General features: G+C 47.1%; 1 protein-coding gene across 3 annotated transcripts in view; it reads left to right on the top strand.

Annotated features, from left to right (window-relative positions):
• Positions 1–26,684, top strand: part of LOC119396496 (protein FAM107B) — a 197,052-nt gene that overhangs the window by 81,310 nt on the left and 89,058 nt on the right. For all 3 annotated transcript variants that reach the window (XM_037663742.2, XM_037663743.1, XM_037663741.2), the window contains one exon: positions 9,417–9,465. In XM_037663742.2, coding sequence (XP_037519670.1) covers positions 9,417–9,465 — 49 coding nt within the window. The remainder of the gene's footprint in view (positions 1–9,416; positions 9,466–26,684) is intronic.

Here is a 26,684-nt window from a genome sequence, read left to right as displayed (position 1 = left end):
GATCGTGTTCGCTTAAGGATAAGAAATAATGCTTTCGTGCCGATATTAATATCTCAATGGCGCGTATTTCATATTCCTGAGTGTAACGTTTCTGAGTGTAACGGGGGGCAAGTGTTAGTGTGACTTGGGGGTGCAAGTGCCCCTTTTGCAACCCCCCTGCCGACGCCCGTGCCTAAATCTAAGTACGATTCCCGGGCCTCCAGCATTTCGCTTCCATCGAAATGCAGTCGCCTTGGCCGGGATTCGACCCCGTGACCTTCGAGCCAGCAGTCGAGCACCATAACACTATAGACCACCGAGATATGATAAGGCCCGTCTCGTAAACCAGTGCTTCAGTTTCTAAACTTTCTCGACAATAACGCGAGTGAATGTCATAAAAGGAAGTTCCAGCAACAGGAAAAAATATTTACACGCGAAAAACTGGTCGCGCTCTTTGTGACAATGGCGATATGCGCTTAAACGAAAATGTACACAGGACCAAATTTCGCTTAAGCTTTTCGCTTTCCAGTTTCACCCAACTACTTTGACTTACATTAGCCATTTATTTATAGAAATTAGGCCAGTGCGTGCGATTAAGTATATTTCGCTCCTTTAACCCTTTGACACGCTATGCACACAACTGTGTACACCACTTGTTTTTGCTGTTTGTATCAACTAGGAGCTTTGAATGAATTGAACCTCCAGCAACATTATTTCTCTTCATTTAACTTCATTTTGCAGTGTACTGTTGCATATGATCGCTTTGCTGAAAGCATTACCACGTTCCACGAGTCGTTCATCGTGCCGCTTCCTGCGAGCCATGTGAAAAGTATAATTTTTCTTTGCTCAAAATGGACATAACCAAAAATGAACTTGCGCTATATTTCAAGCCTGAGATTTCATTCTATTTATGCCGAAACATAGCATCAATGACTTCAGGATTAATATATATTTAATTACAATTTAATTGGGATTAGTTAATATAACAGACATGAATTGACATATGAGATTATTTTTGTTGCAATAGACTATTGAGTGCCTTGAAATAACTTTTTATCGATTTGACTAATTTACAGACAGTTGTTCGGTGGTGGCGTTTGAAAGGGTCAGTGATCTAGTTTCAGTCGGCACTAACTGGTGATAGAGCACGTACACTTTGTTTAACCATAGACAGGAAGCTTCGAAGCACAGGGTAATAAGCTGGTTTTTGTGAATCAGAGAGGGACAGCAACAAATGAGGTTAACCCGAAGGGAGTCTTCTCGTTTTCTATACGAAGAAGCCGCATTTAAAGAACTACACATTACGTCTTGTCTAAAAGTATAAGAAATAACTCGATAATATATATCTTCGTCCGTGCTGTCACGCTCACAAACTGTGACTGCAGTTCATATTTATTCCTTGCGTGGACCCTGGCAGCTATTTTGCCCGACGAAGGATAGCAATCTATAAGTCGAGTATATGACGGACTTACGTCTGGTCGAGGACAAACATAGCGACATGTAGTCCCCGACGAAACATAGTTGTCCCCGACATACATAATTCACACTATGTTTGTCGGGCACAAACATAGTGTGAACAGGGTTTCCGTGCGGAAGCCGAAACGTATTTTAATTTTGCGTTTTTTTTATACCTCGGTCGGCGTTTCCTTCTCTTTTTATTTCACTAAGCGGCGTGACTGTATCCTTTCCCTCTATGAATATACATGGGCCCAAATCTGTGCCTTCCTCGCTTCCTTCCTCGCTTGTGTTATGCCGTGTTCGAACGACGTGTTATGCAGTGTTCGGATACTGTGATAAAACAAATGGTGGAGTTGTCGCTGTTTCTTGGCTCCGGCTACCCCTTTTCGCTTGCCTAATATTACACATTGATTTTTTAAAGGGGCGTTGCTCCAGTACTTGAAAAACAGCTTTTGTCCAAGAAGTTTCTCTATAACAATGTCCGCAAATATGTTGGCTACTCAAGCAATACACAAGCCCGCTCGCGCTGCAGTAGAGTCCAATATTCATCGCAAATGCGAGCTTCTTCAAAGAAGCGTCGAAGTGCTTTCTTTACTTTAATTATAGTAATTGTTCAGGTTTTACGTCCCCAAACCACGATGTGCTTATGAGAGACGCCGTGGTGGAGGGCTTCGGAAATTTCGACCACCTGGGGTTCTTTAACGTGCGCCTAAATCTAAGCACACGAGCTTCAAGCATTTTTGCGTACAACGAAGTGCGGCCGCCGTAGCCGGGATTCGATCCCGCGACCTTCGGGTCAGCTATCGGGCCACAAGACCACCGCGGCGGACTTTCGTTGCTCTATGATGTTGGACTTTTTATGGCCATGGGCCTAATACTTTGGCAAGCGAAAAAACTCGGATGAGAGTCAACTTCATGAAGCTTCTGTTCTATTCGTTTTTTATGACGCGTCGGTGACCGTCCTCGTTGACCGCAACACGAGTGAGATTAACCAGCAATAACAGAATGATGAGTAGGTGGAAAACAGTTATTCAGCACCATCTTTGTTCCTCTCTAAGTTCTGCTAGGGCTGTCTATTCTCAGTTCTATTGCGGGCCGCGAAGTGTGCAATCCTTTTTTTGTTTATTATACCGCACGAAATTCCCGCGCCAATAGAGTGCACGCGGCTGAAATCCCCTTTCTTCAATGCTTGCGCCTTCATAGATCACATTCCACCGAGATTGCCGTCCTTATTTATTGTTATTTTCTTTCTTTTCCCACAATGAGCACGATCACATTCCTCCGAGATTCCTTTTCTTTATTTCTCGTTCATTTCTACCTCTTTCCCGCAATGCGCCCGACTTTTGTGTGGACACGAAAGGGGGCTCGGAAACCTCGTATATATACGGAGTGCTTGCCCGGTATCCCGCCCCTGTGGGAAACGCCTGTCGACTGGATCGTTTCCGGCGAATAAGGACAGCCTCGTAGAAGAAGCACGCACGCACGTCACGCCAAAGGAGCGCAGGCGTTACATCGAACGACTCGGCGTCCACAATGCGCGATCAAAAGGCCGTTAGTCTGCACGCCGTGGCGAGGAATAATGCAACAGGCCTGGAGTGACGCGGTTCTCGTTTGCTTCGGGCCCCCTGTCTCGACGGGGGGTGTCTGCAGCTCCGCGTAACGCAAACACTGCAGCCGAACAGCGCGTCGGCCGACGGCGTAAAATACGCGCGGCCCTGTGGAAACCGTCGTCATTTCATTCGTGTGGTTCAGTACGGTTTGTCAGGTGGGCACGCCGTATGTTCCCGCGTTTAAGACACCGGTGCGCGTACAACACGGTATTCCTAATCGGGAATGGAAAACAGACAGATTGATAACGTATAAGTTCTGATTAATTGGAGATACCGTGCATCTCTGGACTGAGTATACTCGCCGCGGAAAAGGCAATCCATGTTCAAATGTACGCAAACGTCACGGCGTTACCTTAATGAATGCAAGGATAGAGGCTATTGCGTAGAGGTCAGCTACAGTTATTGCTACTATGTAGTTTTTCGTTTCATATATTACTGTCACATTCTTCAGTTGCGGTCTTATATCGCATATGCTGCCTGTTAGGTAGGGAATCGTCCTCCGTAGGGAAATGTGTTACTTAGGGAAACGTATCCTATCATGCACTATACTGTTTCAGGTTGTATACCCATGTACGTATTATGCGATACGTATATTATACAACGAGCCTATCTATATATCCATCGATAGATAGATAGATAGATAGATAGATAGATAGATAGATAGATAGATAGATAGATAGATAGATAGATAGATAGATAGATAGATAGATAGATAGATAGATAGATAGATAGATAGATAGATAGATAGACAGACAGACAGACAGACAGACAGACAGACAGACAGACAGACAGACAGACAGACAGACAGACAGACAGACAGACAGACAGACAGACAGATAGATAGATAGATAGATAGATAGATAGATAGATAGATAGATAGATAGATAGATAGATAGATAGATAGATAGATAGATAGATAGATAGATAGATAGATAGATAGATAGATAGATAGATAGATAGATAGATAGATAGATAGATAGATCACTGCTCTGTGTGCTACCAAAGAAAAGAAACGAAACAAAGGCGAAACAAAGTAAAGCAAAATTACATGGTGACCCGACCTTCGCTTTACCAGAGATCTTTTTGTATAGGTGATGCGGGTAGTAAATGCGAAAATACGGTACGCCGATCTGCAGAAGCTGGGGGAGGAACGTTACTCTGAGAGCCACCGTGGCAGCTCGTTCGCCAGCGACGGAACGGACCTTGAGCCCAATAACAACGGGACGCCGCCGCCGCCGCAGCCACAGAACAGAGCTGCGAGCGCATGGCAAGGCCTGTTAGTACACAGCACTACAGCGCTAACAGCAGCCTGCACCGCTTGTCGGCTGAGCTCGGATGAGGAAGGTTACCTGTTTCTCAAAAGCTGCGTGGCGTTCAATTTGACCCCCAAACCAAAATAGATTGCGGGTCTTATACCCTATTATCAGATACGTTGCGGTGTAGTACGCAGTCGAGATGAATTGAGCTGATCGGGCGCAAGGCCGCCGTTTTCGTGAGGTGAAAGCTTGCGTGCGGTAGACAATTCGATCGCTCGTAACCCTCAAATCACGTGTTTCTCCCGTCGTTGCTTGTTGTATGTCTGTGTTTTAGAAGCTTGCAACTGCTTTTCTCATATTTTTATGTTTTATTACTCGTGTACGCGCACCGCATGTAGTGCTATACAGCCATCGCTTGCCGACCTGTGGAATCGTCTTCTTTGCGTCCCATGTTTTTAAATGCGAATAATTTTTTTCCGGTCCCCTTATTAGGTAACAAAGCAGAATAAATCTTCATGATCAACTCCTCTCCCCCTCTCTCTCTCTGGCTCGCTCTCCAGTAGCAACATGAAGTCTTGTCGTTCGGCTGTGCCAATCCTATTTGCAAGCGTTTGCTCAAGGCGATGGATTGTTTCCATGGTGTCCTCATGGATGTATCCGTCCCGGTAATACAAAATAAGGTTGTGTGTGTGTGTGTGTGTGTGTGTGTGTGTGTGTGTGTGTGTGTGTGTGTGTGTGCGTGTGTGTTTGTGTGTGTGTTTGTGTGTGTGTGTGTGTGTGTGTGTGTGTGTGTGTGTGTGTGTGTGTGTGTGTGTGTGTGTGTGTGTGTGTGTGTGTGTGTGTGTGTGTGTGTGTGTGTGTGTGTGTGTGTGTGTGTGTGTGTGTGTTGCGCACGCAACTGCCGCCTAGAAGTCCTTGACGAATCTGTGTTCACACACGACAAAGGAAGGCGTTTGTGACTTCTCGTTTCGCGTTCCCACGTCGCTCAATAAATGCGCCCCAGAGGCGACCGTGACCGCCAAACCTACTGACGTCACAGTTTCCCGCGTGCGTTGCCAAGCGGTGAAGCTGCGTGCACGCACGCGGCTCATTCTCGAGCCATTTTTTTTTTCCTTCCCCGCGCATTCACACCGGCTTCATTCAGCATACAACCTTGTCGTTGACCTCCCTCTATAGTCCGTTTATGTACTTCGCAGGATAATTAGCCGTTGTAATCAGTCCGTTTTCCGCGTAATCCAGCGCTGTTAGCGATGATCTGATAGGCAGGGATTGGAAGCGAAACGAAGGAACGAAAAGTGAAGATACAAAAGCGCAGGACGTTGGAACATGTGATGTTGTAAGAGGAAGTAATTATGCGCGTTTGATAGTGCCAAAACGAGTAGCGGCGACGAAGGAAGTGGTATAAGGCATGCAACGCCAGCTGGTTTGGTCACAAACGGTGGTTTGTTTTTTTGACGTTACAAACAACGTTGCGTAGCCGGCTGCCACAAAATGAACTGCATTCTCTCAAGGGGAAAATTGGGCGGCGCCTGCTCGCTCGCCGGCGTATGTATGAATTTTCGACGCGTTAAAAATGTGAAAACTCATTTCATTTGTGGCTTTTCCGCGGGGTGGTTAATAGGAGGGCGCTCAATATACGACGAGTAAGGTAGATAGCGAGAGAGTGAATGCTGGACAGCTTATTCGGAGTCTCCTAACTCGATCAACCGTAGACGTAGCCTCTGGCACGCTGCACAGAACTTGCGAGAGCGGAATATTAATTGTCGAGAATGGAGAGAGCTTTACGGGCTGCCTGCCTGCCCTCTTTGGTTTTCCTTTCGAGTCGATTTGCCTTGCTGCTTGCTGCTGCTGCGGTAGACGCAAGAATGAACGGTCCTCGCTTTGCGGAGGAATTTCTTGGCCGCTTACCAAAAAGCATACGCCCTCCTTCTGACGGCCGCGTTTCTTATTGCGATTTGTACCCCCTTTATTTTTTATTTTTTTTCCTTCCAAGCATCTGCGGCGTAGATGTGTCCAGCTCTTGTGTGTGGCGTCTTTGGCTAGGAATCTATTTTTGTATAGTGCGGTGGACGGCGAAATCGCTCCTTCCGGTGCGTATCGTCTTGTTCGTTCTGTGTAAGTGCTGACCCTATGTGGTAGGCGCATTTGTATGCGTACAACGTACGTGCTGGCGTGCGTCTCGCTTTTGCGTTTCTGGACGGCGATCATCTTCTCGATTCTGCGTTAGGCATCTCGCGTTCTGTACCGTCGCGGACTACGCTTATCTGAGTTCCGAATCAAGGCGAGTGGTTTTGGTTTGTGATGGACGAGATATCGTGCTAAGTACAGTTGCTATCCATTATGTCGAGTCGTGTCGCGTTATACGTCGCAGCCTTTGAGGGTCAAACCTTTTATGGCAGCACATGCAAGCAACGATGTAGACGTATAGTCGGGTGCGTGTGTTTTTTTTTTTCTTTTATTTATTAGATGCAAAAGAAATGAAACTTTGACTGCCAGCTATCTCAGCACTGTAGGTATTCAAAAGGCAATACTAACAATAACACAATAGCAATACACACAGTAGCAATAACACGGTATGAGAACGAGACTGCAGAAGTCTGGCAAAAGTGTGTCACGAAATGGCAAAACACTAACGTGGTAGGTGCATAAATCACGCACGCAAGAAAGAGAGGACTAGACTAGCGCAATAACAAGAACCCATACTGGTAACGTTGACCTATAGGAAATCGAAACACATTGAACATCATTCGCTGACTGTGCGGCACTGTCGTAGAGCCGTGAGAGTCAATTTACATGTTAGGGCACGCACATACATACATACATACATACATACATACATACATACATACATACATACATACATACATACATACATACATACATACATACATACATACATACATACATACATACATACATACATACATACATACATACATACATACATACATACATACATACATACATACGCATGTGAAATTGATCTTGATACCGTTATTTTCAAACTGTTCACGCTCTGTCTACAAATGGACGTGCCTTTTACCGCCACATCGCTCACTTTATCGGCTAGTCTGAGGACCGAACCGACGCCTAGTGCGTATGCTGCTTTCTTGTACAAACCCCACTACGCCCCTTCTTCAATGACAAACGATAAGAACTGACCTCACAACAAGCACTGCATGACCTGGCACACGTCCAATAACCAGACTTGGAGGCATGGCTAATATTTTTCTTTGCTGGATACGCCGCCTTAAAACCTAACGCCGCGAAGAAAATTGTTCTCAACTCCTTTCAACTAGGTCGTAAATTCAGCGGAGCATTTTTTTTTATCCGCTCCTTATTGCAAACATTTATAGCCCGATGCCGGTGCCTATAGGTATAGGACTGCTACGGGCGAGTCTGTATTCGCGCACCGCGCTTGCAACACACCGCTAGACTCGCGTATGTTTATCGAAACTCCAAATCTTTCGACTAATCTGCGTTTGCCACGCGCCGTGCAGATCTTGATTAGTGGTCCTGCACTTTATGGCAAGAGCACGGCAGGAAAAGGCGAGGCACGATTAAACGTTGCTGCATACGTCACTGTATAGCTTTGTAGCACTGCATAGTGGTGTAGTGCCTGTTATCTCGTTTACCGTTGCGCTCTGCTTGATATCTAGATGCTTGATGAAGGAAACCTGATCAGTATGCTGCTTAAATTGTGCGGGCCCTATACCGTTTTATCCCCGTTTTGCGAGTTTGCGTGCGTTGGTCGCGCCCTTGCTGAGTTTCGAAAGGAGGACAGGCGTCTCATTGGAGGTTCAGAAACAGTGGCAAAACGCTGGCTCGACCTTGCACAGTGTTTGCATAATAATAAGCTAGAATTGCGCGCGTGTGTGCGAGTCGTGGTCGCGCGGAATAGCAGGCGGGTTATATAGGGCCGATATGGCGGTAGTGAAATTAGAGTAATTAAATTACTTTGTTGCTGTAATGAGAAATGTAATGAAATACTTTTGTGGACTGCTAATTTATGAGTGTTATAAGTTACTTCAAGCAAGAAATCTTCAATAAAATTATTCATTAGTTTCCCACTTACTTTAGACTAAATTTAGTATGTCTGCTGCCCTTTTGGTACGAGAAATTGACCAAAACAAGAAAGAAAATAACAGACAAGTTAATCTGAGTGACGAGCCTCGAGCGTGGGATTGTGTGCTATCTGAGTGCCAGACTTCAATCTTTGAGATTTCAATGTATATGCGCTGCAAATAAAATGTACATGATTTAGTTCATGAATGACGAACATTAACAAAACAATTTTGAAGTGATTTCACTACTTTTCAAAAACAATAGTAATTAATGTTCTTACTTTCCGCCTGCTGTAATTGGATATGTAATTTAATTATACGTAACATTCCGTAAACCTAATTAGTAATATAATTGAATTGCATATGTTAAGAGTAATCTCGCCATTTCTGATATAAAGCACATTATATATATACGGTAATTTTACTCGCGAGTGACTGTTTTAAACCAAGGATACTAATTATTAATATTTAGAGGTTTCATGTGCCAAAACCATTTGATAATTAGGAAGCGCACGACTTAGTGAAGGTCTACTTAACTATACTTTTGAGCACTTGAGGTTGTTTTTTTTTTTGTGTGTGTGCTTGTGTGTGCTTGTAGATATAAGTACTCCTAGCGTTTTGACATTACGCACTATCTAAATGCGCCCTCCTGGGAATGAGTCGAGCCCGCGACCTCCAAATCACCAGCGCAACGCACAGTTGGTAACAAGATGATTTTTTTTTTTTTTCGAGGAACGCCGCACACACCAGTGTAACTACTGGCACTGTTGAGCCTGTGCGGATTCACTGTATTATTGTAGTTAAAAATCAGTTCGACAAACTCGGTTGTATGTATCTGATTGCTTGCATCAACTGCATATTGCATACGTCTGTGATCACTGACGTAACGCGTATCATGGGGATATTTCAGTGACACGCTCTTTCACGACCAAACGGGCGAACCATCGCCCTTCTTTTTTTCGCCTCCCAGGTTTTTTTTGTGTGTTTGTGTGTTTTTTTAGCCGGTGGTATCGTTTCCTAACGTCAAAATCTATTTTGCTTTCTCGCAGGCTTCTAACCGAAGTCGACATCAACAGTTGACTCCAAAACGGGCACAAGGTGAGCATTCCCGTGCTTTTTTTTTTTTAGTTTTTTGTTCACCATATACATGCATGAAGACGCAAATAGGCAACGCGTCTGTGCTAGGGTGGACGTGCGTATATATCCTAACTATCACCGATTTTAATACTTCGTTCATATATAGAAACATTCCGATTAAGCGGAGCATACATATTGCCATGGCTTTAAGTAGGTGCCTTCACGCAATGAGCACACGCAGAGAGCTCATCAATAGAAAATTACGCAAATATGGGACACGAAAGAAGAAATTTACAGCTTATAAGCCGAAGGAACATGAAAAAAGGCGGCACTGTACTGGGATAGGGCTGGATCATGACAAAGGCGACTGTAAGGGCCGAAACGACAACTGAAGCAATTACATTTATTTCTGTGTACGACTTTTGATTGTATATCACGGAGTGCGAAAAGGAGGGGGGGGGACGCTGCTGCATGCTTGTGTGGTTCATACGAGACGCAAGCTATGTGTAATCGTGCTTTATTTTATTTCCACGAGAACCTTGTATATGTAACTGCTCGAGCGAAAATATCGACGAGAACAAAAGAATGAACGGTGCCTTGAAGGCCAGTGTTGGTCCGATTACTTTTTTTTTTCCTCTTCGCATCCATGTTGTTTCTGCGCTTTACTGAAAAAACAGATAAAGAAAGAAAAAGGCCCAGCTGACGCCCATACGTCAGTTCTGATGAACGCGTCACCGCTGAAATCGTCTGCCCATGTATTATCCAGCGTCGAGGGGAAGTTGATGTGTGTCGGTTTATATACCGCTATTTTTCAGTGCGATTCCAATTAGGAATACCAACCCATCTCAGAATGCGTACAAAAGAATAGGCGGGTCCTTAACAGTCCTTAACTAGGTTAATCCCTATGATAAAAAAAGCAAAACTAAAAGAAAAAAGAAACGCTGAGGCTCTATTTTTTTAAGCTATAACATAGTACTCGCGACATGTGTAGTGTAGTTATACATGCCAAGCGAGCAATATAATAGACTAAACTACTCGTGGTCTTCAACGGACTTTTTTTTTGCGTTTTGCATGCTGCATGGAGCAGATGACGGAACCAGCGCGACAGGACTTTTGATAGTAGCCTATTAGGAGGCGTTATACTGTGTAACGGATCTAATGGCTCAGTGCAAACACGTCATCGCCGGAGGCGTCTGTCGTTTCATCGTGTTTGCAACGGCCGTGGATGCAGGACGGAAGTGTGACTGCGTCAATTTCTACACGGCCCTTTTTTGCAGCGTAGTGTGATGGCGTTGCGTTCGGGGAGGATGTTGCTCTTGCGGAGCGTCGCGGGGAGCGCGTGATCTCGTTAAAGGCGCGTTGAGTGAATTTCACGCGCCGGCGCTAAGTGGGCTCAATGAGTGAGCTGGCGGTGGCTGGGGGAGGGAATGCTTTAGAACGCCACCACAGGAAGAGAGAGAGAAAGAGAGAGAGAGAGAGAGAGAGAGAGGTCGGCTGTGCAGCGCGAGAGCGCCCTTGGGCCTGCTTCTGTTACGCCGTTGCAATGGCGTTGTCAGCACCAGCAGCAATAAAAGGCGTGTGCGAATGATAGCTTTGAGAATCAATAGAACAGTGCTGGTAGCGAGTCAAATCGTAATTAATATCGAGCGCTTTTCGAATCACCAGTAGGCCTTTTTTCACTACTATTGTGAATCGGTGTTGACATAGTAGTATTATGCGAAAGCCTTAGGTGCCTCATCAAACGGGAACAGTGACCGTCGGCGGCGGCAGCGTCGTCGTCGTCAACACGAGTTATGCAAAAATTATCATGTCATGACGTTACCTTATTACGTCATCACATCTCATGTTTTACTCCACCTTTTGTGTTTTATTGGATACAGATAACAAATTGGAATACATGAAAACTAGTTAGAAACGTTGATACTTAGGAATAGCGACTATTCAATGCGACGACTGAATCGAATGTTTGTTTTCTTTTCGAAATTTTCAAATATTTTTGCCCACGTTTAGTATACACTTGGGTCCAGTGCAGGCACTTTAAAGCGGAAACTTCAGCTGTAGCGCTGTGGTTCTGAAAACGCACAAAGTTCACGACTGTGTTCACAACACTGTTCAGGACTGGGCACACGACGTCCTTGGAGGGACATATGCGTTTGCACAGTTATACATTGTCAGCCGGACTGCTGTTGTTATTTTTATTTTTTCCACAGTCTATGCATATGAACATTACATCGAATAAAAACAATCGAAAAAAAGAAAAAAAACGAGGCTACCAACCTAGCGGGAAAAAACTGAACCTTAAATGTGTCGTATTTCATGCATATAATTTGATTTATCGCCCGAGTTCGCCAGAGTAAGTTTAGGCGCTGCGCCGGGCGAATCTCTCCAGTTTTAATTAAAGAGCACCTCTTCTATTATCATCTGGTTTGTTCCAATTTAGTTTTACCTGTACATTTTACTTTTTTTTTTAAGTTAGCATTCGTGTTGGAACGATAGAGCGCGCAGAATTTTAGAGGATCTACTTCAAATAATGCATGTCCTCTAGTTTGTTTAAAAGAGTCGTTTTTCTTCGTTTTAGAGGGCTGAAAACGTATATTAATGCGCGAAAATAGGGAAAGAAAATGTGAAATACGTGGGACAAGTACCCTAGAAGCTTATACAGGAGCGATTTGTAACACTTAATACGTCTTTGAAATGCTTAACTATGTCGTGCCAACACACACGTAGATTATGATAGATTTGGTAGTGGAACAAAGTCACGAAACTATAGCCGCAGCTAAGATTTCAGGCGCTCCTACTTTATTATAATAAACGCTTTTGAAGTTGCGAGAATGTGTATAATTTTGCTTGTTGCGCCTCATTCGAGACGTAAATTTCTTGCTTTCTTGTATAACATTTGAGCAAGGGAGGCTGTGCGCTTGATTATAGTATAAAACAAAACTCACATAGATTGTTTTTTGCTTCGTAGACGCTTGTTTTAATAAAGTAAACGCCAGCTTTGTGCCTTCGTTCAGTCGTCATTTTTGCTTGAAGTGGCATCTTCACCGCATTACATATGTGTTATGCAGGAAACGCGTAGTGCAGAGCAATATTGGGGATCTACTTTCCCTCTCACTTCTCCCCCTTTCTATATTTAAAAGAAGTGATCATACTTCAAACTTGTGTTCTTCAATTGTACTTCAATTATAAGTCAATTATACTTCTACATTGCATTTTAAATAATCAGTTTCTCAGTTAGTTTCGCTTTTTATTTATTTATTTATTTATTTATTTATTTTATTTTATTTTATTTTATTTTATTTATTTATTTGCTTCAAGTGAATATACTGTTTTACAAGAACAACGTCTCGTGGAGTCTATAAGGTGGCCCGCATGAACTACACCTTTAATCCATCTTCGTTAAATGAAACCGCATGTAAGTTGTGGTTTCAGTTTCGACTCTATAATATTTGAGACCGTTTTAGAACCCAGGTGCGTGTGAGTAAATTGTGCAAGCATGGAGACCCCCTGCGCAAAACTAAAAGTGACGGCCGTGAAGCGCGCCTCGATTTCACAAATTGTGTTACTATAGCTCAGCAACAAGCCCTGTTGCGATGATGCGTTCGCTATAGCCATATAGGCATGCGCGAGGTCCTACCTCGTAGCGTCCGTGACCCTACGTTAGAGGGGGCGGTTTCACTAAAGCGGCTTCCCGCTTTTCCTGACCCCATTTCACTGAGAGAGAGAGAGAGAGAGAGAAGGAATGTTGGAAAGGCAGGGAGGTTAACTAGACAATGCGTCCAGTTTGCTACCCTACACATTGGGAGGGGGAATAGAGGAGTAAAAGAGAGAGAGAGAAGGATGGACACATGTCACATCACACACACAGTGCCGAGTTTCACAGGCGGTCGCTCAATAGGGTTCTTTTCAAGTACCGCAGGAGGGCTCGTGTGGCTTTCTGGGCTGATATGCTGCGCGACCAGGCTCCTAAGATCTTTGCTTCATTAAAGGGCCGGTCATCCAGTCTATACGAGGCACACTGGAGAGTCCGGCGATCTTCATCAAATTGGGCACAGTGGCACAAGAGATGTTCAGTAGTCTCTATACAATTGCAGCTTTCGCACATGGATGAATCTGCCATGCCAATGCGATGGCTGAATGAGTTAGTAAACGCTACACCGATCCACAACCGGCACAAATTCCTGCGATTACTACGCAGTACAAAAATGAGGTATAAAAAGTGTTCTCCGGCAGGATACACACGCTCTTATACCACCGTGTGTGTGCTCTCTCCCCCTTCACCTTACTATGGCGGATGAAGTCGTGCTTAGGAGGCTTCGGGCAGGGGTGGCCCTTACACCAGCTGTTATCTCAACATGGAACTGGTCGCATTTACCAGTTGGTGCTACGTGCCCTTACTGTTCTGCTCCAGTAATGCAAGCAGATGCATACCACCTTATATGGACATGCCAAGGATTACAGTCAGAACGCTCCCGTCATCTTCTGCAAGCTGGTCTTCGCTACAGTGACACAAACAGTCATGACCGATGGATACATGACAACACATTCCACAAGGCACTTCCTCACTTCATACGCAACACCGGCCTAACGGCGCACATTTAACACAAATATACATAACAAATATTATGCCCTAAGGGCAAGTCTATGTCGCAAACTTAAAAAAAAAGGGGGGGGGGGGCTCAGCTCTCCCTCCTCGCCGTGCGCCCGGCTACGGCTGTACAATTTACACGCACAAATTATGTCACAATTTCATGTCATACGAATTAACAGTGGTTGAATTGACGCACGCCAGCCATGTGAGACGTACGTCATATGTTTGACTCAGGTTGGCGCATGTCACTGATGCAAGTTCCTGGCCATATCCCACAATATCAAGGGGGAAATGCTAATTCTCTGAAATTAACCTTAGATAGATTGTTATAAAAGACGTCGTTGCGGAGAGTTTCGTAACAACTATCGACTGTCTGGGTTTCTAACTGCTCGAATGTTTTCACATCTCGCCCCCTCGATCGAAATGAGCCCAGCGCAGGCGGGAACCGCACCCCAAGCTTTGCGTTCATTAGCATTAAAGCGTGTCCTCCAAGACGGCAGGAAGAAAAAAAGCTCAACAATAGCGTCCAATCTGGTTCTTTCATACCGCCATTATTTCGTCTATTTATGGTTCTGGCTTACGAAAAACGCGGGCAGTGTGACTTACGGTTTCCATAATATCCTAGCATTCGGAGCATATTTCATTAGTGCACGGGCGCGTAATTGGTTTTTCCTCATACAACCGATATGACTGTGAAACGCCGTGCTCGTTTAAAACGTCGTTTCCTTGTACGCTTCTTTCCCTAATGAACGATTACGACCATTGCAAGCCTTAAACTTTCTTTCTTTCTTTCTTTCTTTCTTTCTTTCTTTCTTTCTTTCTTTCTTTCTTTCTTTCTTTCTTTCTTTCTTTCTTTCTTTCTTTCTTTCTTTCTTTCTTTCTTTCTTCTTTCTTTCTTCTTTCTTTCTTTCTTTCTTCTTTCTTCTTTCTTTCTTTCTTTCTTTCTTTCTTTCTTTCTTTCTTTCTTTCTTTCTTTCTTTCTTTCAACCGTGCCGACCGCCACGGCGTTGCGGATCGCGGTATAAAAAGGGATTGGAGAAAGTGCAGTGGGCTACGCGTCACAAATTGCTCACGTAATCGTTTTTTGCTCTATACACGCTGTTATGCGCGCGTTACGAGGAAGTCGAACGGCCGCCGATATATAGGCGCTACGACCACCACCACGGCGGCGGCGGCGTATAGCTGAATCACGGAAGGCTTTCCGATCTATTTTATATGTGGGTCGACGTTTATATACGTAACGTTTGCCTTTCCTCGTTGGCATGGTCCGGGCTTATGAAATGACCGCTTCCTTCCTTCATTCCTTGCCCGTCTACTCGCCAGGGGTCGTTGGGTGCCATTCGTCATTATATACCTGACTTTTCCGGTTGTCTGCTTATGTTAGGACTGACAAATGTGTGAGTTGCGGGGTATTCACCTTACCGTGTTGAACGGCTGGAAGAAAAGCAATGAATGAATGAATGCTTATTTGATATTGAATACAACTTCAAGAAACTTCACATGTCTACATATACAATCTGTTCTGCAGAAACAGCTGCGTGCGAGCTTGTGTCCGTAGCTTCTTTCGTGCGTGCTTGGCCTGTGTGTGTGTGCGTGCGTGTGCGTGCGTGTGCGTGTGCGTGCGTGCGTGTGTGTGTGTGTGTGTGTGTGCGTGCGTGCGTGTGTGTGTGTGTGTGTGTGTGTGTGTGTGTGTGTGTGTGTGTGTGTGTGTGTGTGTGTGTGTGTGTGTGTGTGTGTGTGTGTGTGTTTCGCCTCGTTCAACACGCTAAGATGTTTGCTTATCTGCCTCTACACAGCGGTTGCATGAGGGATTCAACCCACCGTTGTATAGCTTAGCGGCGCTAAGTTACTGCGCTGCTCAGCTCGAGGACGCGGGTTCGATTTCCCGCCACGGCAGCTGCGTCACGACGGGGCCGAAATGGAAGAACACCCGTTGTACTTGCGTTCATGTCCACGTTAAAGCACTCCGCGTGGTCAAAATTTTGAGGGTTCGCCCACCACGGCGTGCCTCGTAACCATAGCTTACTCTACACTTGAGGAGGGAGAAAGGGAAAAAATAAAGAAAAATCCAAGTAAATGTCACAAAGAGGCACTCATTGTGAACGTATACTCGCAGAGGTATGTTCAACAATTGCCACAACCGCTCGTGCAATCCAGTCGCCTTTAAGGAGTGAGTGAGGCCTTACAAATGCAAGTATGCGTATAGGCCAAGGATCAAGGATCTTTTCTCGATCCCTGAGCGGCCTGTCCAGAGCGGCCTGTCCTGCAAGCGGCCGAAAGTATACCTCGCAGAGTGCATCGTTAAGAGTCGAAGGACAGGCCAATGGTCACAGAAAAATGCTCTATTGTCTCGACACACCGGTATAGATATCACACGCATAGAATGAATTGTAGGCCTGAAGACGCAGTTAAGTTCTATATTGTCCCGCAATAGCGAGCAGAAAAAGTGCATCACCTCGTATATAACTGCGTAGGGCCACATATCACATTCGCTGATGTGATATTCGTGGCTTATAAAAGGTGCGTCAAGAATGTGGTCTTCCTTTACTTATGATTAAGTCACTGCCACTTGATGTGAGCGTTATTTCTTTTCACTGTTGCACAGTCATGGAAAACAAACACAGGTCTTTCTTTCTTTCTTTCTTTCTTTCTTTCTTTCTTTCTTTCTTTCTTTCTTTCTTTCTTTCTTTCTTTCTTTCTTTCTTTCTTTCTTTCTTTCTTTCTTTCTTTCTTTCTTTCTTTCTTTCTTTCTTTCTTTCTTTCTTTCTTTGTGATCATATACATACGTCTTGATATCTCGCGTTAATTCATCTTAACACGGAAATTAGGGCGTTTCTTGCGACCCTACGCATATTCACCCTAAGAGAAAGAGCTGCCGCCGACGCCTAGAAACATCGGAGCTCTGTCCATCGACTCGCCATATATACACTTAAGTATATCAGACGCATCAGCCGCAGAAAATTGCTATAACGTGCCGGCCCACTAGAGACCCGAGCAACAACACCCTGGTGGGAGCGGAGGTCAACCGCTCCGGATTTTACAAGAGCAGCCATTGTCCGGCTGCATCGCATGCGGAGATTGTATACGTTCATATCAAGATATATAAAGCCAGAAGGTAAACATGGACGCCGGTTCGAGGCAAGCAGTAGCGCGTGTGAAGTGCGCGTGCGTTTATATAAACGACCCCGAGCATCTGCAGACAAGAGGGGAACAACGTCTATCAGACTGTTTGTACGCTTCTGTGTGCTTTTGTGTATGTGTATGCGCTTGCGCGTGTGTTTGTGTGTGCATTTGTGTATGCGTGTTTGCGTCGTCGCTACCCTTCACTTGCTCGCGGCCGGCACAAGAGACGCCCTTGGTCCCGTTCGAGCATCTTGTCTGGGTCGGGACCACCCTCGTGCCAAGTAGCCCTGACTAAACGGTCCCGCCCCAATTGGGGCGGAAGTAAGGAGCGCCTCTTTCCCGTCTCTCCTTCCACTCACCCTCTCCCTCTCTCACGTGGTGCGCGGCGCTAACGCAAACACGCCACGCGGTTTGAGATAGGCCAGAGCGCTGGCGGCCATATATACTAGCTGATGACTTGCGCAGTCGTTGTAACGGTACTTGTTGTGGGTATACGTGCACGCGCACTGGCTTTTCTCGCGCGGCGCCGATCTTGCTCACAGAGCGGGTCGCATCACTACACTTACCCTGAAGAGTAATCAGTTCGCAACATATAGGCCTTTTCTCTTCTCCACCCGAATAAGCATCGAGATGCTAACAACGCAAGGTATTGCACTCGAAAGGGTGATTTGAAACAACGTACAAAATCCGCGTGCGCAGCTGTAGAGTAACTCCTTCACCGTAGAGTTACGCCCACTTTTGCTTTATATTTAAGGACATCAAGGGTGTCCTTGTAGGCGGGGCTTTGTCAAAGGAAAGGATGATGATCAGCCATACAGTCTACGTACCCCCAGCGCAAGAGAGAGCGTAAGCTTTGATAACAAAGCTGTAGGTGGATTTCCGCGGGGGCCCCTCATCACGACTAAAGAATGGCACCTTATGACAGCAACAAAGACAGCCTTACAAGCGAACTTATACGAAGAAACACCTTTCCAGCGCACGCACGGCAGCTAGTGAACATGCAGAAATTGACGAAATAAGTTTTCAGAAAATATAGCGTTGCACCAATTGCACGGCTAAAGATAGTCGCGAAAAATGAGTAGGAACCTTGGTAGGTCTACAGGCAGCCGACGTTTTTTTTTCGTTTTTTTTTTTTTTTGCTTTCTCTATTCTGTTTTCTTTGCATATCCCAAGTTAACGGTGGTGGTGCTCAGAACAGGGGCAGTTGCGAAGTACCACCACCTCGCACCCGCATGGCGTTCTCATCGTCAGACGATCATGCGGCATTTGTTGGTCGGGTTCATGGTCGCCCCTGGAGCGCACCCGAACACGCCGGCAAAGTTGGGGCTGTGCTTGAGAGGCACGTTGCACATGTTCGGACCCCACTGGTCTCCGCATGTCAGCCAGCAGTAGAAGACAAACAGCAGGGCGGGGTCCGAGTAATTTCCCGGCACTTCGTGCTCGGACGACGTCGTCCGCGACTGGACGCGCCGCGACACGTTGCCTTCCCGGGACGTCAACCGGACGCGTCGCGGCAAGTCCGAGAAGGTGTCCCATACGACGTTGATGGCAGCGGTAGCCGCCACCAGGTCGACGTAACTGTCCTCGTCAGTGTTCTCCAGGCCGAGGCAGCGCCAGTTCTCGCGGTACACGTCTTCAGGGTTCGGGCGTCGTTCCACGAAGTCGATGTACATCGTACCTGCCAGCCGGCTGCCCAGCCCTCCTATAAGAACGGCCGGTCGGGCGTCGCTCGCGTACCACGGAAAGCTGAGCAGCTGCGGGTTGAGACGGAAAGCGTCGAACATATTGGCGTCGACAGCCCTGTACGGTGGGGTAAAGTTCTGCCCCATGTGTAGGTAGCGCGCGATCTTTATCGCGTTCCGAAGTGGCTGCTCCGGGTCGACGTCGGGAAATCCTTCATACAGGCGAAACACGGTGTCTTCGCTGTACGCGTTCACGATTTCGAACGCCGTGTTCAGGCGGGACATGTTCGGTTGCGGAAGCGCGTCGCCAACCAGCCAGGAATGGTTTCCGCCGAGGAGCCTGTGGAAGGAGCCGATGATTGGGTCTACGAGATCCCTCGCGTACTGTAGGGCTTCGAGAACATACCGCGAGAGAAAGTTGTCCAAGGCGGCAGGGAAGGCCAGGTAGGTGGAGTAGACGCAGCTCTTGCGCAGTTCGTCGCCACCCGCAGATTCGGACTGAAAGTAGCTCGTCAAAAGGCGCCTGTTTGTGTACGGCAGCAGGACCTGAACGGCGAACCAGCCGAAAAAGTCGGTCATGTTCTCTTCCCCGTACACATCCCACATGCGGAAGAGCGCACTGAATTGACCCGCATTCTCGATGTAGATGATGTTGAAAGAGCGCAACGAGGCGTTCAAGTATCGTCTCATCGCGGTGTCCCAGCGAGATTCCGGCACTGGCGGCGTCATCGACAAGAAGGTCGCCGGGTCTGATTCGTTCGACTTGGCAACCACGCCGACCATCTGGGCGTCTAGAAACGCCTTCATCTCTCTGAATCTGTGATACAGTTGCTTTGGGCGCTGCTCGTGCGCGCTCGCGTCGCTGTCGTTGGCGAAGCTCTCGTACGAGGTACGGAAGTGATTCTTGATGTTCTCGGTCGTCACGTGCTCGCCGATTCTCTCGTACACGCGTTTGAACTGGAAGTTGCCGGCTAACACCATAGTGTGCTTATCGTTCGTTGAGATGTCCATGAATAGTGGGTGGTACACGCGCAGCGACATGAAGAACATGGAATTGATGACGTCGAGTTGAGCGCTGCGATCGGGCCACGGGAGACCTGCGGCCGCCAGCACCACCTTCACCTCTTCCACGTTATCGCGCTTTAAGGGTGACAGGCAAGCGCGGATACTGGTTAAGGCCTTGTCCTCCCCCTCAGCAACTCCGTTTCCGCCGCTCGGAATGTTGCCCGCTGAACCGCCAGCTTTGACGCCGGACGCCATGACGCGCCTGCCGACGTTGTTCAGGAACATGTCCCAGTTTCGCTCGTAGATGGGCCGGTTACCCGTGCGAAGCCACGTCCCGCAGACGTACTGGTAAAAGTCGTCGCACGGTGGCGCGCTCGTGTCCATGGTCAAAGAAAGCAGCTTCTCGTACTTGACGCAGGTGTCTGTGATGCAGCGCTGCGCCGTCACGGCTGAAGGCGTCCGTTCGCCGCTTCCCATGTATAGCACCCAGATTACGGAGGTCACCAAGACCACTACCACGACCGCGAGAACTGCGGTGCAAAGGTCGCCCCGCAGCGTAGACCGGGCCATGACCGGACCCTCCGGGCCTGACACGCTGCTCGTGCCCTTCCAGAATGCCCGCGGGCTGTAGATCTCGCTGGTGCGGCACGTGCGGTCTAATGTCGCAGCTTCGGCATCCTGACCGCCGCGCTCCTGGGCCACACGCTCGCGTCCAGCCCTCGATGGCAGGCGGCTGACCAGCCAGCCGTATAGAGACGGCGGGCCCGCGCGGCGCTTGGCCGAAGCTTCCGCCCGAAGGTGTTCTTGTTGCCAACTCACGCGACCAGATCCACCACGCTTTCTGGAAGAGGCGCGACTCTCGGGCGTGCCTCGGCCGCTCGTCACGAGAGCTTGCGGCGAGCTCGTCCCCACCCTGCAGGGAGACATGGAGCCGCCGGCAGGCGGCGAGGCGCATTCCAGGGGCGACAGTGTGGGCGTCAATATCGGTGACTCTCTGAACGACTCCAACGGCGACTCCATCGATAGCGCTGGCGAGTGCCTCGGCGACGACGCTTGGAGCCGGTGACGCGACGCGAGACTCTTGTTGCCGCCGCTGGGTGAAGCCAGGCCGCTGAGCGCCTCGGGATAGCTGGGCAAATCGCGGTGCTTCCTCGGCAGATTTATCCTGGGCGAATCGCTTCCCAGCTGCGATTCGCACGCCGCTTGGCCTGCGGTGGCGGCGGTGCGCGGCTTCGGAGGGACGTAGCTCTTGGGCGAGATGCGACCCTTGGGAAGGTAGCCCGGCAGCTGCTCGCCGAGAGAACTTCGTGGCGTCCTGGTGCCGGGCGAGTTACTCTTCGAGCTGCTCTTGTTCGGCCGGGACCGACGCGTCGTCGCTCTGCTGTCGTGGTCCATTTGCGTGGTCGACTATACACGCCAGAAAAGTGGAAATCGATTCGGCTCGGATAGTATAAAGGCGACGTTATTGCGATCCGAAGCAGAGAAGCAAGCAAGCGAATAGCGGCTAACGTGGAACGTGCGGCTTCTTCTTCCTCTTTCACTTATGCGCCTGTGGGACATGTATACCCGCAGCCGCAGATACGCCAAGCAGCTAAGAGGCGGTGCATATCTCGTTTTGCCACATTCACAATATCCTGCTTTCGCGTTCGCCCTCAATCTGCTAGCGCTCCATCATCCAACCTTCACATTAATTAGTTACTTTTGCAGTCATCATCGCAAACACGCACTAGGCTCTCCAAGAAAAAATGAAGAGTACCTGTTTTAATGAAAATTTCCAGTTTCATTTACCTTCATAGGCCTTTACCTTAACCTGCCGTCCGGGTCTTGGCCCATCGCCTTTTGTTAGTGAGTGCCACCAAGGAGATATCGTTATCACCACCATCATTACTCTTTTTCTTGAGTCCTGGCTAGCCACATATATAACTCTCTCTAAAGATACGCGTTAATTCTCTTTAGAGAGTATAAGGATCTACAAAAGAGAGTTCTCGTGTATCTTTAAAGATTGGCTTTTCAACAACGCTGTACGCTGACTCTGTTTTCGTCGCGCAAGTGAACTTTTGCCCTCAGATATTTATAGAGGCGTGCAAACACGGCGCCTCTCGAGTGAAGGTCAGCGAATTAAAAGCTAAGCAAACATTCGTGCCACCGCATCAGCCTTGTATCGGAATTTCTTCAGCGCCAGCGGTCACCTCGATGACTCCATCAAGCCTTGTCCAAGCCAACAGCGATATGAACATAATATATGACCATTATGCCATTGACCGTGGCCGTCTCGCATTCAGTGCGCTTCCTTCTTGTACAGCTACACTAACCTTGACCGTCGTGCAACATGTCGCCGTATAAGGATAGCATGTTCAACTGTTTGTCTTCGTCGGTTTGCCAAAGCATTGATAAGAAAAAAAGAGAACATTTTGCCTCCACTCTCTTTCCTCTGCGAAACATCATTACTCACGAATACGCTCTCTATAGATAGACTTCTCTAATGGCTCTTTCGCCCTGTGTGACACTAGGCAAAAGGAAACGCGTGGAAAACGACGGTCACCTTCAGCTTCAGTTTATGCCGCCCATGCACCGCGGTTATACATTCATGAGTGTTTATCTGATTACCTTTTCCCCCCTTTTCATTGGTCGAGTCCGAGAAGAAACAATCTGCGCAATTTTGTGCAAAAACGAGATGAAGCGATGACGTGCTACCCACAACGGCTTGCTATTGGCCCTCGACTTTCCATTGGCCATAACATTAGCCATAGCTTTGCGCATTAAAGAATGACTCGACAGGTCCAACTAAGTAAAGGTAGGGGCAGAATTGGCGCCCCCTTTACATGATTAGGAGGGGGTTTGCTCCCCTCCCTACCCCCTCGTGCGCACGCCTGTGATGACAAGGTTGTTTTTATACTTGTACACAGCGCCAGGTAGCTCCATGCACGTAAACTTTAACAGCGCCTTATGCGAGAAGTTCTTAAGTCGCACCTCAAACGTGCTCAGTGTTCTCCGTGTGTAGTAATGCTCAGTTGCTTACACAACCGCTGTAGGAGCAACGTGACCAGCCCAATATTCCGTGAACCATAAGCCTAATATAGAACCATAATGAACCATAAGCCTCAGCAGATTGTGAACGGTGTAATTGCGGTAATACTGCGTTCGCTAGCTTTGACAACCTAGATCAATGTGCTCTACCTGCTGAATTAATTGATCCAGGTTCGCATCAACACGCGGCATGATCGCAGTCGCATTAATGTAGCGAGCCTTTATTCGATGGCTCAGCGTCGCCTATGGGGCTTGTTTGAAACCGGTACGTCGCATTAATTGCGACGTTAATGTTAATGGCGCAAGGCCAAGTAATGCGATGCTCTGTGATTCAGCACACAGGTCGATGTGGGAGTGTGCCGCGATACGTCGTTTACATTGACCCGTACGCTGTGCACGAGTTGTGACTGCTTCTTGATGCGCTTGTTCTATTCGTCTACCAGATACTTAAGCAAATGTGAGCATGATGATAAGCTTAACATGAAAGAAACCCTGAAATAGAGGGCACATTTTCTCTTCCATAACCTCCACCGTCTGTGTCACTGATGGTATTCATTAAAAGACGCTTAGCTTGGGACTTAAGAGCCTCTAGCGCCTGGTTACGTCAAGACCATAGAGGTTCACGTAATCATATACGCTGGTATACACGTAACACATCTCTCTTACAGTTGACTCTTCATTCGGGCGTCGTTGTCATCTTCGTGCATACCGTTCCACGTGTTATTACTATACATAGGCCTCTGTCTCCCGCTCGTACAAAAAGACCGAGTTTGTTGTCTAAAACCAAGCAGGTAATGAAAGTAAGAAGGAACCGAATTTACAAAACTTTTTTCGTAAAGGCTCTGGTGTATCGCTGCCGCGTGCAAGGGCGCGGGTTCCATTCTCAACCACAGTGGCCGCATTTCCGTGCGGGCCAAAGGCAAAAAATGGCTGTGTACTTACACTTATGTACATCATGAAAAATCCCCGGGTGGTCAGAATTCATTTTGAAGTTCCCCCACTAAGGCATGCCTCGTGAGTATATTTGACAGGCACTACCCCAGATTTCATGTCTGTACCCAGCAAATGAGTTGTCAAAAAAATTTTGCAGGAACCTTATAGATTATTTCTTACTTTCATTAGCATACGCGTGTGCACACACGCACGCGCGTGCATTTTCCCAAATATATACGCTCGCGAGTGCGGACTCTCCGGCGATTCTCGTCGTCCTTTACGAGAGGCCCACGCCGCGCGTGCGTGGTTCCTCTCAGTCAGCCGGGCGGCGACTGTGTGGGGCCCAAATCAGCCCGTCACGCGTCCCAAATATTTACGCGAGGCCATGGGCTAAGGGAATGACCCTAAATCTCTCCCCCCCTTGCCCTGTCTCTGGCATAGACGCATTGTGTACTACATATCGGCCGCACGTGCAGCGGACCTCCGCGAATCACGTGCTCGCATTCACTGCTGCTTGTGCACGTTTCGCTAACCATTTGCCTTTTAGGATCGTTGCAGCTGGAAAAGCACAACGATGAGCTAAATAAACATGCTTAACGAAAGAAGGGGTTTTCTTCGAAGGGCTTGTTTCTTTGTTAGACACAACCAAGTTAATCCAACAGGCAGTTAGACCAGGGAAAGCGTAGGCTACGTTAATGGTTGTCTCTTAACTGTAGCGTGGTAATTATTACGTAAATTGAGATGAATTAAAAACACCCTTTCCGTTGGTGAGGTCTTAACCCACAAACTGCGTATTCGAAGGTTGTGGGCTAGGATCCCACCGACGGAAAGGGTGTTCCTTCGTCTACCTTAATTTATCTCAATTTAAGTCATAATTACTGCACTACATTACGGACAACAACTAATGTCCCCTGTGATTTCCTTGGCGTAATTGTTTGTTGAATTCATTTGGTTGTACCTAAGCAGGTTTAAGTGTGTTGTATCATTGCTGCGAGTCTCGTAACTGGCGCCATCTTTAAGTGGACACTGTGTTGTGCTTATTATTTTCTGCTACGTGAGCTTTCTGTAGTAACGGTGTGGTATCCTCTAATCATTCACTCACGGTGTTCTTTGGAACACAGCACGTGACGTAGTACCACGCATACCAACCAACGTCTCTGGACTCCCCCTTGAGAGGTGGCTTACCCGCACAACACTGGTGCTCCGCGGAGTAGCTGGCTGCAGGTCAAGCGGTGCGATTCGGTCTCAAAGCGCAGATTACAAGTGCATTCAGTAACTTAGCAGGTTTGTGTTCGTCATGCTTGTTGACCGAGGGCTCGAGGTGGCGCAACACTACGGTAACCTACGGTAAAAGGTTGTGGGTTTGATCCCCAACGGTGGTTGTTATTTTTACGTCCACTTTAATTCATTTTCCCTCTACCTCATATTGATAAACGTCCATTAAAAACTACAAATGACACTCCCTATGAATTTCATTCTCTATGGCTTTCACATGTTTACGTCTAACAAAAAACGGGCCTTTCAATCCATTCCTTTTTTACGTACATATATGATCACTAAATAGCGAAACAGATATTGACGATAGTAAGGATAGTAAAAACGACAACGACGCTGTTAAGGGTTGTTTTTTTGTTGATCATGATTATTATACTGATAATGTAAGCGTCCTCTTTATTGTAAGTGGGAGTAGTTACTACACAGCTGGTTATTGTTGCCTTTATTATTGAATTTATCAGCTATAATAATTAACCTGAATTTCGTTACATATCCTTTTGCGTTCAACGTGCATAAGCAATGCAGTGGTTTATTATTCCTTATCTTTCTCTATTTCGAAGAAACACGAGGTCAGTGAATGTCGGGAATCATGGCAAATTTCTTTTGTATGATGCTTACAAGTTTGGTTCTTTGTTTCGGTTTATTCAACTTGTTACGCATTGACATGTTGGGAAGCTTCTGTGTCTGTGCTATTATTTTCGCCACACGTGATTTCGAAAGTCGTCCGCGATGTACCGACAGTTTCGTAAAATAGCTGTTTTCTGCACAAAGAAAAAAAACAAACATAAGAAGCCGTATCTTGGAATAATGCTTCGCAATGGTGTTTCGCGTACTTTGTCGCAGGAAACTTGGCTGAACAAGTTTGGAACAAAAAAGGTTGCCTATGAGAACGCAGCCTGGCGTTCGTTTGAACAAATCCGGAAGCGGCAAGCCGTTTAATTAAGCACCCGTAGGTAACTTCTAATTGCGCAAAAACAGCGGTGCGTTGATTGTTTAGCTGAGAGTGCGGAAAAACCGCTTTATACCTGCACTCAGAGCAACGAATAAGCGTTCCCTTTTGTATCCTGTTGGAGCTGGCTCACACTTAGGGTGCAGGATGGGCGGCTAAAGAATAATGGGCTAATTAGTTTTTCCGGCCACTCAAGGACAAAGAGGAAAGTTAGTTTCGTTGCCTTCGTTTGCGGTTTGCCCTTGAACGGGTCCGTACACCGCGCCCGCATGCTGTTGACGAAAGCGTTGAGGCGGCCTACATGCGCCTTTGAAACTAAGCTCGGGCGGCTTATCATCGCTGCGCATGCCGGAGCGACGAAAGCGCTGCTGGTATTCTTGCAACCTGCGAACTCTTGGCGCCTCGTACTTACATGAGTTCACGCGCGCGTTTCGTTGTGTGTACGTGCGTGCGTGCGTGCGTGGTGTGGCGCGTGCGTGCGCTTGCCTGCATTGTGCCGAGTTCTACACGCACCTTGCTTTCACGAGTGCGATAGCCTTCAAAAGGCTGTAGTAAGTGTCGTCTGCGAGTGCGAAAAAACCGTAGTAATTACTCACCATATAGACTAAGGCAGTGCAGTGATCATTACTTATGCTGAACACGAGTGATGCTCTCG

The sequence above is a fragment of the Rhipicephalus sanguineus genome, chromosome 6 (assembly GCF_013339695.2).
Source record: "Rhipicephalus sanguineus isolate Rsan-2018 chromosome 6, BIME_Rsan_1.4, whole genome shotgun sequence".
NCBI classification, from domain to species: Eukaryota; Metazoa; Arthropoda; class Arachnida; order Ixodida; family Ixodidae; genus Rhipicephalus; species Rhipicephalus sanguineus.
The sequence above is the reverse complement of the archived record's forward strand: the minus strand, read 5'-3'. Positions and strand labels throughout refer to the sequence as shown.